Source organism: Entamoeba nuttalli (genome assembly GCF_000257125.1).
Source record: "Entamoeba nuttalli P19 unplaced genomic scaffold asmbl_5242, whole genome shotgun sequence".
Taxonomy (NCBI): Eukaryota; Evosea; order Mastigamoebida; family Endamoebidae; genus Entamoeba; species Entamoeba nuttalli.
In genome coordinates, this window is record NW_008577327.1 from 1 (window position 1) to 12,895 (window position 12,895).

Consider the following 12,895-nt stretch of genomic DNA (forward strand, 5'->3'; position numbering starts at 1 on the left):
TCTTCATCATCTTCTTCTAATTCATACTCATCATCACCATCTTCTAATTCATTGTCTTCTAATTCATACTCATGTTCCATTTCTACATTTTCATCTAAGTCAAAGGAATCATCTTCGGCATGAACAGTTAGTAATAATGCAAACAAAATGAATAAAAGTGCTTTCATGATAACTTTAAATAAAATAAATAAAGAGATTGTGATTTTTCTTTTCAATTCTTTTTGATTTTTAACAAACTAAAGAATATAAAAAAAAATAGTTTAAGTATAAATTTAAAAGTGAAATTAATAATATAAAAAAAGAACTAATAATTATAAGTCATGTCCCTAAGTAAAGAAGAAATAGAGAAAAAACGAATTCTTGTTGTTGGGGCTGGCGGAATTGGATGTGAGGTATTAAAAAATATTTTACTTATTGGGTTTAAACATTTAGAAGTTATTGACTTAGATGTAATTGACTTATCAAATTTAAATAGACAATTTTTATTTAATAAGAACCATATTGGACAGCCAAAATCAGTTATCGCAGCACAAGTGTCAAAAGAGAGATATGGTCCTGAAGCGGAAATTATTGCACATCATTGTGAAATACAAAATAATAAATTTAATATTGATTATTACAAAACATTTGATATTGTTATTAATGCATTAGATAATCTTAATGCTCGTAAACATGTTAATAGAATGTGTGTTTGTGCTAATGTCCCATTAATAGATGGTGGAACATCTGGATTTATTGGTCAAACTACACCTATTATTCCAAAAGAAACAGAATGTTATGAATGTCAACCAAAAGTACCTCCAAAAGGATATGCGGTATGTACAATTCGATCTAATCCAAGTACAGCTGTTCATTGTGTATTTTGGAGTAAACAATTAATACAAAAATTATTTGGTAATGCTGATGATGGAAATTATTTAAATGATTTTCAATTTGCATCAACAGCAACTCGATGGAAAGAAGTTTATGACAAAGTGTTTACTTTCGATATTAAAGTATTACATCAATCAGAAGAATTATGGAAATTAAGAAAAAAACCAAATATATGGACGTATGAAGAAATTATTAATTGTTCAGATACATCACCATTAAAAGAAGTTAAGCCATTTGTTAAATTGTATTATAAAAGTTTTAATATTCTTCAACAAAGATATGAAAATAAAGGGCCATTTGAATTTGAAAAGGATGATGATGATATGATTGATTTTATTACTGCATGTACAAATATTCGATGTGCAATTTTTAATCTTCAAGGGATTAGTAGATTTGAAGTACAAGAAAAAGCTGGTAATATTATCCCAGCCATTCCAACAACTAATTCAATTATTTCTGGATTAATGATTATTGAAATGATGAAAGTATTAAGTCAAAACAAAACAAATTTAAGAATATGTTATTTAGCAAAGAAACCATTAAAAAATCATCTCCTTACATTTGAAAAAACTTCACAACCAAATAAACAATGTTATATTTGTGGTAATGAAGTTTCTGAATTTGTTTGTGATTTAGAGGTATTTACTTTAAAAGATATAATTGACCAGATCACAGAAAGGTGTAGTTTAATTAATCCAACTGTACTTAAAGGAGATCAATTATTATATGAATCAGGAGAAGACCTTGAAAAAGAAGAAGTTCAAATGTATGAAAAAGTAGGTAAAAAAAAATTGATTGAATTAGGATTTAAGGATGGAGAGACAGTTCTGTTTAAAGATGATATTAAAACGATGACTTTTATATTGAAGGAAGAAAATCGTAAGCATGATGCAATTAAAGAAGAGATAAAAGACTCAAAGAAACATTTTTAAATTATAATTAATAGTTTAATTATAGTAAATAAATTAAATTATTTTAAAAAAAAGTTAATAGAACTTAAAAAAGGGAAGAGGAAAAAAGAACTTTTAAAACCTAATAATGAGTAATACGACTAAAGACAAAGTACGATGTTGGTATTGTGGATTAGCTGATAAAAAGAAACTTATACGATGTGGATGTGGGAAGTATTTTTGTAATGGTACTGGAAATGGAAAAGTAAGTCATATTATTCATCATGCATCATCATTAAAACATAAAGACCTTAAATACTCAGATGAGTATATCCAATGTAATTTATGTAAAACAAGAAATCCATTTGTTCTTGGATTTATTCAAGTAAAACAAAATTCTGATATGACAACATGTTTATGTAGAACTTGTAGATATAATACTACAATTAAAAATCTTGGATGGGATGTAGATAGTTGGACAAGTATTGTTTGTGAAGGAAAATTTGTAAATGAAATATGTCCACAACCAAGTAATGAAGAAATGAATATTGTTCAAAGTATTTCATATCAAAAAATGAGAAAAATGGCATGGGAGTTACAAAATAATAGAAAAAAGTTTGAAGAAGAAACAGAAACGTTTGAAGAATTACATCCTATTTATTTAAATTATCACGATTGTAAACAATATTATCATACTTATTATCCTCTTATTCGACTAGAGGCTGAAGCTGACAGACAAAAAAGAGAATCAGAACATCTTACTAATATGACATTAACTTTTGATGGAACAAGAACAGAAAAAGACATCAAAAAGGTTGTTCATGCTACTTTTCAAGTTCCATTAAATGAAGAGATTTCAATCACACTTAATGATGTATTATTCTTCTATGTTCCAATGAAAAATAAATCAATTGACGTTCATGAAATTCATAACTATGGTGAATTTAATGAACATGAAAAGAAAGAATTTATTGGAAAGATTAATACCTTTTTAGTTGGAAATGTTCAATCAATTGATGGAAAGAATGTTACAGTATTATTATCAAGACAAGCAGATATTCCAATAGAAAAACAAATAGTTACTCCTCAAAACCAACAATTTAAATATTCTATTTGTTTTCAATGGCTTTCTATTCCATTTCGTAGAAAAAAAGTAGCATTACTTGATTTTTGTAGAACAGAGAATGAACCAATTGAAGCGTCTATGTCAAAATATTTAAGAGATAGGTTATTAGGAATGCCAATAACTGAAATGGATAGACAAATGGAACAACAATTTAAAGAAGAAAAAGAAATGTATTTAAATAGTCATCCAACTGAAGCATCGTTAAGTGCACCTAATCTTCCTCCACTTAACCAAGTTCAATTTGATGTTGTAAAAAAATCATTCACAAAACAATTAAGTCTTATTCAAGGACCTCCTGGAACTGGTAAAACAGTTACTTCAGCTACTATTGTTTATCATGTCGTACAGTCAAACCCTGGAAAGAAAGTTCTTGTTTGTGCTCCAAGTAATATTGCTGTAGATCAACTTGGGACAAAAATAACTGAAACAGGAGTAAAAGTGATTAGAGTATATAGTAAATCTAGAGAAATTGAAGATGAGTCATTATACGACTATTCGTTAAAAACATTAATGGAAGAGCAATTGAAAAAAGATAAAGAAATGTTTGCATTATACCAAGAATACAAAGATGACCCAGACTCTCTTGATATTGTTAGCAAAACAACAATTCAAAAAAGAATAAATGAAATTGAACTCTCTCTTTTGAGAGAGACAGACGTTATTTGTTGCACTTGTTGTGGAGCATTAGACAGTCGATTAAGTGGTATATTAGAACATATCGATACTGTATTAATAGATGAAAGTACTCAAGCAGATGAGCCAGAATGTTTAATATGTCTAAATAATTCTGTAAAACAACTTTTCCTTGTTGGAGATCATTGTCAATTAGGACCAATTCTTAATTCACCAAGAGCAAAAAAGAATGGGCTTGGACTTCCTATGTTTTCAAGATTATTACAATTAGGACATGAACCATATAGACTTCAATTCCAATATCGTATGCATCCATGTTTATCAGAATTTAGTTCTCAAACATTTTATGATGGTGTATTACAAAATGGTGTTACAGCACTTGAAAGACAATTCCCTTCATTAAAATATTTCTGGTTTAAACAAAATAAACCTATGATGTTTATTGCTGCAAATGGAAAAGAGTCATATGGTTCGAATGGTACTTCTTACCTAAATGATGAAGAAGTTTTTCTTATAGAACAAATCATTATTAAAATGTTAGGAAATAAAGTTAGTCCATCTCAAATTGGTGTAATTACACCCTATATTGCTCAAAAACAAGCTATTATTTCAAGGCTGTCATTAAATAGAAGAATTTCTGAAGCACAATTAAATGATATTGAAATTGCATCTGTTGATTCTTTCCAAGGTAGAGAAAAAGATTTCATTATCTTTTCTACTGTACGTTCAAATGAAATATCAGACATTGGATTTCTTTCTATTCCTCAAAGATTAAATGTAAGTATTACTAGAGCAAAATATGGATTAGTGGTTGTAGGTAATCCAGAAACATTAATGCAAAATCCGTTGTGGTGTGCTTATCTTCAATTTTTTCAAAATAATAATGTTCTTGTACATGGTCAATTAGAAAACTTAAAAGAATATCCAATTAAACTTGAACCTAAAGAGGCACCAAAAGCTATTTACCAATTTACACCTAAAGTACAAGAATTTAGTGATATTGAGCCATTAAAAGATATTGCTATTCCATTTAGACAAACAAGACAACAACGCTCAACATTTAATCCTTTAGATGAATTTACTATTAGTGGTGGTAAAGAAGATAAGAGTGATGAGTTAGATGTTACGATTTCAGAAGATGAAAGTAATGAAAGTCAAAGCGAAGTGTCTGATTATGATGAAGATGATGGCTTTACAATTTAAATAAAAAAAGCTAAAGAAAGTGATAAATCGAATAGTTTTGTTATAGTTATTTTAAATTAAATTTTATTAAAATGGATATAATAAAATAAAAGGATGAAGTATATGAAGTAAATTAATGAAGAAGTGATGAACGAATATGATTTGTAAATTCATCAGCACCTTCGTCTTCCCAATTGTCTTGCCAATGAAGAGTAGAATCATCTACATCTTTTGTTTTAAAATCTAAATAAATGAGTATTGAAATAAATAAATAAATGAGTAAAGCAAACCATTAAAGTCTTCAAAGATATCATCTTCGTCAAGAAGTTCTAAGGTGTCGTTTGTAATAATTTGATTAGTTGAAGTTGACATAAAAAAATTGAATTAATGAATTTTGAGATGGTTCAAAAAACAGATAAACCTAACAATGTCTTCACTACAACTTCAAACACAGTTACAAAGTGTTCAAGACGTTAATAAATCAGTTCAATCACTAAAACAAAAATTAGCTGAATTTGAAAAAATTGATTATAACACTTTGTCTCCAGCTGATAAAATTAAATTAAATAACGCAATGGCATATTCATATGCAACACTTTATTTTTGTTTGTTTTCTTTGGTTTTATATATTTATATTTAGTACTTTGTTAATACTTCGTTTTGTAGCATATTGTAAATTAAAGGATGACCAAACCAATGTACGCAGTGCAGCAAAAGAATTAGAGAGAATTCGTACTGCTTTAACTAAAACAAAGAAGACTGAATAATGGTATGAATAACAAGAAGAAAATTAATAAAATTGATTGACAATAGAAAATGTTTTAGGGTTTTTATTATGTGACAAATTAAAAAATAAAACTAAAATTATATAAAATAGTTTATTTTATTATTTACTATATTAAGATAATCAATCATCAAGCAGTCGTTTTAAAGAACGTTTCTGATGAGTTAAGTCATTAAAGAAAGGAAAAAGATGAGAAACTAGTCGTGGGAATTTAAGATGAAGGAAATAGAGTTGTAATGAAGCATTTTTAATATCTTTAAATTTAGGTTCTATTAGAGTACGATATAAGACTCTCTTTTCTCTAATATTTAAATCTGTTTTATCAAAATCAAATGATGTGATTGCATCAATGTTATGAGGTATGTCAATAATGATAGGAGTTTCAAAAAGAAAGATTGAATTGATAATTCTTTTTTTCATAGACTCAATTTCTTCTTGATCCCCTAAAAGTAATAGTTCAGTGTAATTAAAGTCTTTAAACATCTCATGTATTTTAAGTGTATTTTGTTCTTCATTTTCTTCGAAGGTTTCAAAATAAGTGTCTAAAGTAGTAAAACAAACTGACTCTTTTAGATCAACATAATTAATAACTTCTTCATCTATACAATCAAACACCTGTTGTAATGGCATTGTGGCTTCTTTTAATTTTTTCGGAACAAACACTATTTTAATAAGATATTGTTTCATTTGTTCTTCATTAATCCAGTTTTTTAGTTCTTCATTAATCAATAATACAATTCGTTGTTCTTCATTACCTGTTTTCTTTCTTTGTTCAGTAGCAAATGGTATAACTTCATCAAATAGCCATAATAAAAAGCATTCTTCATTTATATAACCATCAGATGTATCTTTAAAATATACTTTGTCATTAAAAAGTAATGTCATTTGTTTTTTAACAATTTCTTTTACACAACATAAAGGACGAGCACCTTTTCCATCTCCATTGATACAAAGTATGACACTTGCTTTCATTTCTTTAATTTCTTCACTCTTTCTCATTCTTCCACTTCTTGTAGTCCATCCACTACTTTTTTTTAAATTAGGTGGTTCATAAACGTCACAGCAAATAATTAAAGATAAAGGAACACCTTCAATAACTTTTACTAATTCATTAACAAAATTATTAACTGTTGCAATAATATCATTTTTATGTTTTAATTTTTCTTTAATACTGTCATCTGGAGTGTCTTTAGTTACAATAACATTGTCACTTTTTTTTCTTATATCTTCTTCGTTTTGTTCTTTTATTTCTTTCTTTTGAAGACTTTTTCTTTCATTCTTTACTTTTTTAAGTTCAATCTCATTAATTTCTTTTTGTAATTCTTGATTAATTTCAATCAAATCTCCTGTATAATTACAACGATATGCTAAATTAAATTGCTCTTTAATAAGTCTACCATTTTTAATAAGAAATTGAAGATATTCCATAATATGAATTTTCTTAAGAAAAGAAAAGCTTTTATTATTAAGTTGATTGACACAAAGTTCTATTGTTTTATAAATTGGTTCATTCTCATCTCCATAATCTTTTGGTAAAACAAATACATCTATACCTGCTTTGTCTAATTGATGTTCTATATTTTTCATTAATTTAAATACAAAATGATTAATAATAATTAACGCTCTTCCATTGTAATTTAATTTTTTTTTCTTTTCATTGATTTGTGGAACTAATGATTCAATACACCACTTTTGTATATCAGTACATTTAATTGATAACATTAAATTAAATGAAAAAATACATTTCTTTTCCATTTCATTATAAGTACTTTTCTTTGCACATTCAGTTTTGTTAAGAACAATAAATGGATAAATAATATCTCCATCTGGACTTAGTCCTATGATTCCATTTGATAATCGGGATTCACGATCAATAAACACATCTCCTCCATCATACTTAGAATAACACTCAATTTGTTTACCTTCATATAATTGAAATCCAAATGTATCACAACAATATACAAATTCTTTACGTATTGGTTTAATTAAAACTTCAATTTGATTTTGAATCTCTTTAATATATTCATCACTTGACTGAACAAGAACACATTTTAATTTATGTAATTCTAACCCTATCCCAGAGAATACTTCATTAATTTGTGTTGGTTGTTTATTATGAACTTCACGACAATATGTAGTTAATGTATTTTCTGTTATTGCAATATTTCTTTCCAACATGTCTTGGATATGACGGTTAAATTTAATATGATTCTTTAAGAATTGCCTGTCAGGTATTTTTGTTCTGTCTTTACTCATTCAATTAACTATTTTTAGTTAGATTTTTTCTTTTACTTTTTTATTGGTAGTTATTAGTAATTTATTATTTTTAATTCTCTTTTTTCTTGTCTGATAATCCAAAAAAAAATCATTCAAATTAATGAAAATAATTTGAAAATTACCTTTTTAATGAATGTAATTTCTTTCTATTAAGACATAATATTTCTCATTTCATCGTCTATTTAAATATAATATTTTTTTTTATTGTTTTTGTTTTATTCAAATTATTGTGTATTACCAAAATTTATTGTTCGAGAATAACTCATTTGTCAATATTTTGTTTTTTATTTTATTAGACTCTTCTCTTTTTTCAATTATCTTTTTATGTAAGTATTAATGGAGTTTCCATTTAATTTTAATGGAAATAATACATAACAATATCCTTAAAAGTAGTAATATTCTCAGAATGTCTACATCCAATAATTAGATCATTTCAGTATTTTGATATTATTAATTCAAAACATAAGAAAAAAGATTATTAATATAAATATTCAATGTTATAAAAAATAAGAATAATTATAAATATTCTTTTTTTTATTGGTTATTTTGAAAAAACGATAAGAATTATTAAAAATTGGAATGAAGTGTTAAATAACATCAATAATTAAAATAAGTAAAATAAGTTGTTTATAATTTTTAGTGATAAGCAAACTAATACAATAATTATATTTATAAATTAATTAATAGCTTATAATAATTCATTATAATTTACATCTTCTAAAACATACTGACTTGGCTGTTCTTTGTTTAAACAATTATAGTATAATTCATTTAAAATTTCTATAACTTTATCATCTTTCATTTCAGTAGTTTGAAGTAAGTAATTGAAAGCATTTTCGTTTCCACATTTAGCAGCTTGAAATAATAAAAAGGTTCCTTCACTTGGACAAAAATCAATTGGTCCATCTATTAACTCTTTTCCAATTATTTGATCTACTAATGAACTTCTTTTCTTAATATCTTTTAAATAATGTAATTTCTTTTCTTTATGGAACAAAGTTAATGCAATTTTTTCTTTACAACAATTTAACTCACTTGCTCCATTCTGATAATATTTCAATGCAAGTTTTGGGTTTTGGATACCACCAGCTCCATACTCATATAATAGTCCAAGATACCAATATGGTTCTTTAATATTTAAACTTAATGCTTCTTCAAATACACTTCTTGCTTCTTCAAATTGATAATAATACAACAAACATTTCCCATATATAATAAAAGCTCTTGCATGTCCATTTATAGAAGCAAGTTTACTCCAGTACATTGCTTTATCAATATTTCTTTGGGTTCCATCTCCATAATAATAACAATTTGAACAGTTAAACTGTCCACTAACAATACCTTTTTTTGCACTTCTTTTAAACCACTTAAATGCTTTCTTTTTGTTACACTCAACCCCTTCTCCATCAAAATAACATCTTCCTAAATTACACATGGCTTTTCCATATCCTTCTTTAGCACTTTTATAGTACCATTTTACAGCTTCTTTCTTATTCACTTTAAAATTTTCTCCAAGATAATACCAACACCCAACATTAAACATAGCAATACTACTTCCGTTATTTGCAGCTTGTAATGTCCATTGGACATACAGTTCATTACTCATTTTAACTCCTGTTCCATATTTGTAACAACTAGCAAGAAGACACTCTGCCTCTGCATATCCTAGTTCAGCTGATTTTTTAAGATACTCTATAGCTTTGTAGTCATCTTTCTCAACTCCATCTCCATTAAAATAGCAGACTGATGCATTAAACATTCCCTCTTTACATCCCTTTTCTGAAGACCGAATAAAACATTGCAAAGCTTCAACACAATCTCTTATTTCATTTTCATGCTCATTTCCACTAAACAATATTACTCCTTTATTATTCTCTGCAATTCCACTTCCATGACTACTTGCAATGTCGAATAAGTGTAATGCCTTATTTATTTGTTTACTTGTTCCATATCCTAATGAATAAAATACACCACTGTTATTAATACCATAAACATCTCCACATATTGAGGCTTTATTAAATAATTCTAATGCCATTTTATTTGATTCTGAATCTTCTTGGATCATAAACAATAATAATCCTAATTGTACTTCTGATCCAGGGTATTGTTCGTTTACAAGTTGTCTTAATAACCTTTCACTTTTCAATAAGTTAGTTGGTTGGAGATATATTGACCGTTTGGCAAGTTCAAACATAGCATCTTTATTTCCATTTAGAGTTAAATATTCTAAATATTTATTTATTTGTTCATCATTTAATCTAATAGAATTATCCATTAAATCTAATAACAATTCTTCTGACTCATAATCATTTTCATATAAACACTCAATTAATAAGTCTATAGCTTCTTTGTACATATTTTCTTCAATATATATTTTACTTAACTCTTTTTTACACAAAAGATTTTTTCCTCCTTTTTTAAATGCTTCTAACGCCTCTTTTCTTCTTCCTGTCTTTTTCATTTCTTTTCCTTTAAAATACCAACTTTTCCCATCATTTCCATTATAATATGTATTTCTTACTGTAAATGATAATGTTGATTGGTTTAACTGAATATATTGAGTTCCTTCTAATATATAACCATGTTTCTCAATTTTAGGAATTGGACTAACCATCATTTCATTAGTTCCACTTCTTATTTTTTGTATTTTTTCAATTAACTCTTCACAACCCCATCTGTTTTTAGGATCTTGGCTCCAACACCCTTCAATAATTGAATAAATTCTACTGGAAATAACAGTAGTTTGTTTTGGTCTTTTTCCTTCCAGTATGAATTGTTTAATTTCATAACTTTTCATACCACTAAATAATTCTCTTTGTGAAATAACTTCATATAACATCATTCCAAATGAATATATATCACATTCAAATCCATACATTTCCATTTTCATTACTTCAGGAGCCATGTAGGATATAGTTCCAACACCACCAGTCATATGACTTTCATCTTTTAATGTAGAACTTCCAAAATCAGTTAACTTTGCATTAATATCAACAACTTTTTTTGTATTAAATAAAACAACATTTGCAGGTTTAATGTCACGATGAATAATATTGTTACGATGAAGGAATTGAATTCCTTTTAAAACATCAATCAAAACTTTCATTTTAATCTCATAATTCATTTCTTTCAAACATTTATCAAAACTACCACAAGGAGCAAGTTCCATGATAATATGAATTGTTGATGAATAATAAACCATTCCATAACACTGTATCAAAAAGGGATTTCTAAGTGATGTAATAATTTGTAATTCTTTTTCTATTAAGTCTAAAGATCCATTAATTCGTTTTATCGCACATTTCATTGAATTATAAACACCTTCAAAAACTATCCCAAAACTTCCACGTCCAAGTTCCTTTTTTGCGTCTAACCCCTGTATAAACTGTGGGTTTATCCATAATGAAGGTTCACTAGTAAATTTAAAATCATAAGATTTCCATTGGGTTAAATTCAAAAAAATAAAAACAGAACAATCTATATAACATGAACAGAAAGGTTTAACACAAATAGTTAATTCTTTAATTTCATTAGGTTGAAGTAACAATTTACGAGGATGAAACTCTATTGAATACATCTCATTTTGTATATCATTAACAGTAATAACTTGAGATGATTGAGTTTTATTGATGTATTTTGACACAATGATTGTTTCTTTCATTACTATAAGTTGCTTTTCATTTTTTATGACAACTGTTTTTTCATTATTGTTAAGTTCTTTTCCATCAATAATTATATAATCATCATTTTTTTCTTCAACTGAATCTTCCTCAAATTCATTAAAATCAAAATCTTGACTATTCATTCAACACTTTTTCTTTAAAATAATTTTTTTAAGTTTTGTTATTATTTATATAAAAATGTTTTTTAAAACTAAATAATTAATTAAAAAAGCAAAATAAATTATTAAGTAAAATTTTTTATTATCTCTGACAAAAATGTAATAAAATATTTATAGTCATAACAACGTAGTAAAAAAAATAAAACAGAAATAGATTTGTCTTTTATCGTTTAACAACAATTTATAAATTTAATTATCCGAGTAATATCATAGGATGTGTTTCATTTTCAGCACTAATATTACTATTTTCTTTTAACATAATACTTAAATGAATATTAATTCTAATTGAATATCTATAATAAAAAAACATTAGAAAAACCTTTATGATTTATTTTCATTAAACAATAGATCTTGATAAAATGAAAAACTAAAAAATTTTAATACATCACCATAGAATGGAAATTTTGAACGTCTTTGCTGGATATCCTATAATAACTCGAACCATTTTAATTATGATTATAAGCCTTTTTGTGTTAATGAAAGTTCGAATAATTCATATCTCACAACTATCATTTGACGTTGATGCAATTCTTTCTGGTGAAATTTGGAGATTAGTTACACCATTTCTAGTGTATTCTGATAGGTTTAGTATTTGGTTTATATTTGAGCTTTTGTTTATGTTTGTTATTCTTTTATTTTAACTATATTCTTTAAATACACTAACATAATAGCTCTCAGGCATTATCTCAAATTGAACAAACTTATAGAAGTTGGTTACATTGTTTATGGGTTATTTTTATAGGATGTTCGGGGATTTTAGTTTTGTCTTTTACATTTCATTTTATAGACTATGTCCCAGGACAACTCCCTTTATTATTCAATTCATTTTCTAACTTTATAATTTATCTCTGGTCAAAACAAAATAGAGAACAAAGAGTCGCAATGTTCTTCATATTTGTTATACCTCTTGTATATTTCCCATGGATTTCTCTATTTCTTCATGTCTCCTTTATAAGTGAAGCTATTAACGACATTTATGGCATTTTTATTGGTCATGTTGTTTACTGGTTAGAAACAGTATTCCCAATGTACTATAACTGGAAACCACTAGAATTACCAAAATTCTTGTATGACCTTTTCATTCATCCTATTCATCTAGAAGAAGAGCAAAACCCTAATATCGAACTCAATGAAGAAAATCAAATAGAAGGTCAACAACTCAATGAAAATGATGAGTAAGAAATTCCTTAAAACTGTCATACCAATTAAGCTCATGAACACTAAATAAATACAATATAAATGAAAATTAAGTCTATCATTTGATTGTAGTTGAAATAAAAAAAGAAGAA

General features: G+C 26.5%; 5 protein-coding genes across 5 annotated transcripts; 3 read left to right on the forward strand and 2 right to left on the reverse strand.

Moving 5' to 3' along the window:
* Positions 1-320: 320 nt before the first annotated feature.
* On the forward strand, positions 321-1,805 carry ENU1_125110 (ubiquitin-activating enzyme, putative; the record flags this gene model as incomplete). The annotated part of the gene is made up of 1 exon (XM_008859932.1): positions 321-1,805. The coding sequence occupies one exon, from the start codon at positions 321-323 to the stop codon at positions 1,803-1,805; it is 1,485 nt and encodes a 494-aa protein (XP_008858154.1).
* Positions 1,806-1,911: 106 nt separating this feature from the next.
* Positions 1,912-4,725, forward strand: ENU1_125120 (regulator of nonsense transcripts, putative; the record flags this gene model as incomplete). Its single annotated transcript, XM_008859933.1, has 1 exon — positions 1,912-4,725. The coding sequence occupies one exon, from the start codon at positions 1,912-1,914 to the stop codon at positions 4,723-4,725; it is 2,814 nt and encodes a 937-aa protein (XP_008858155.1).
* Positions 4,726-5,611: 886 nt separating this feature from the next.
* On the reverse strand, positions 5,612-7,744 carry ENU1_125130 (hypothetical protein; the record flags this gene model as incomplete). The annotated part of the gene is made up of 1 exon (XM_008859934.1): positions 5,612-7,744. One exon carries the CDS (start codon positions 7,742-7,744, stop codon positions 5,612-5,614), a length of 2,133 nt encoding a protein of 710 aa, XP_008858156.1.
* Positions 7,745-8,453: 709 nt separating this feature from the next.
* On the reverse strand, positions 8,454-11,570 carry ENU1_125140 (protein kinase, putative; the record flags this gene model as incomplete). The annotated part of the gene is made up of 1 exon (XM_008859935.1): positions 8,454-11,570. The coding sequence occupies one exon, from the start codon at positions 11,568-11,570 to the stop codon at positions 8,454-8,456; it is 3,117 nt and encodes a 1,038-aa protein (XP_008858157.1).
* A 431-nt stretch (positions 11,571-12,001) lies between these two features.
* Positions 12,002-12,792, forward strand: ENU1_125150 (Der1 family protein, putative; the record flags this gene model as incomplete). Its single annotated transcript, XM_008859936.1, has 2 exons — positions 12,002-12,225; positions 12,278-12,792. 2 exons carry the CDS (start codon positions 12,002-12,004, stop codon positions 12,783-12,785), a joined length of 732 nt encoding a protein of 243 aa, XP_008858158.1. The 3' UTR covers positions 12,786-12,792.
* Positions 12,793-12,895: the final 103 nt, after the last annotated feature.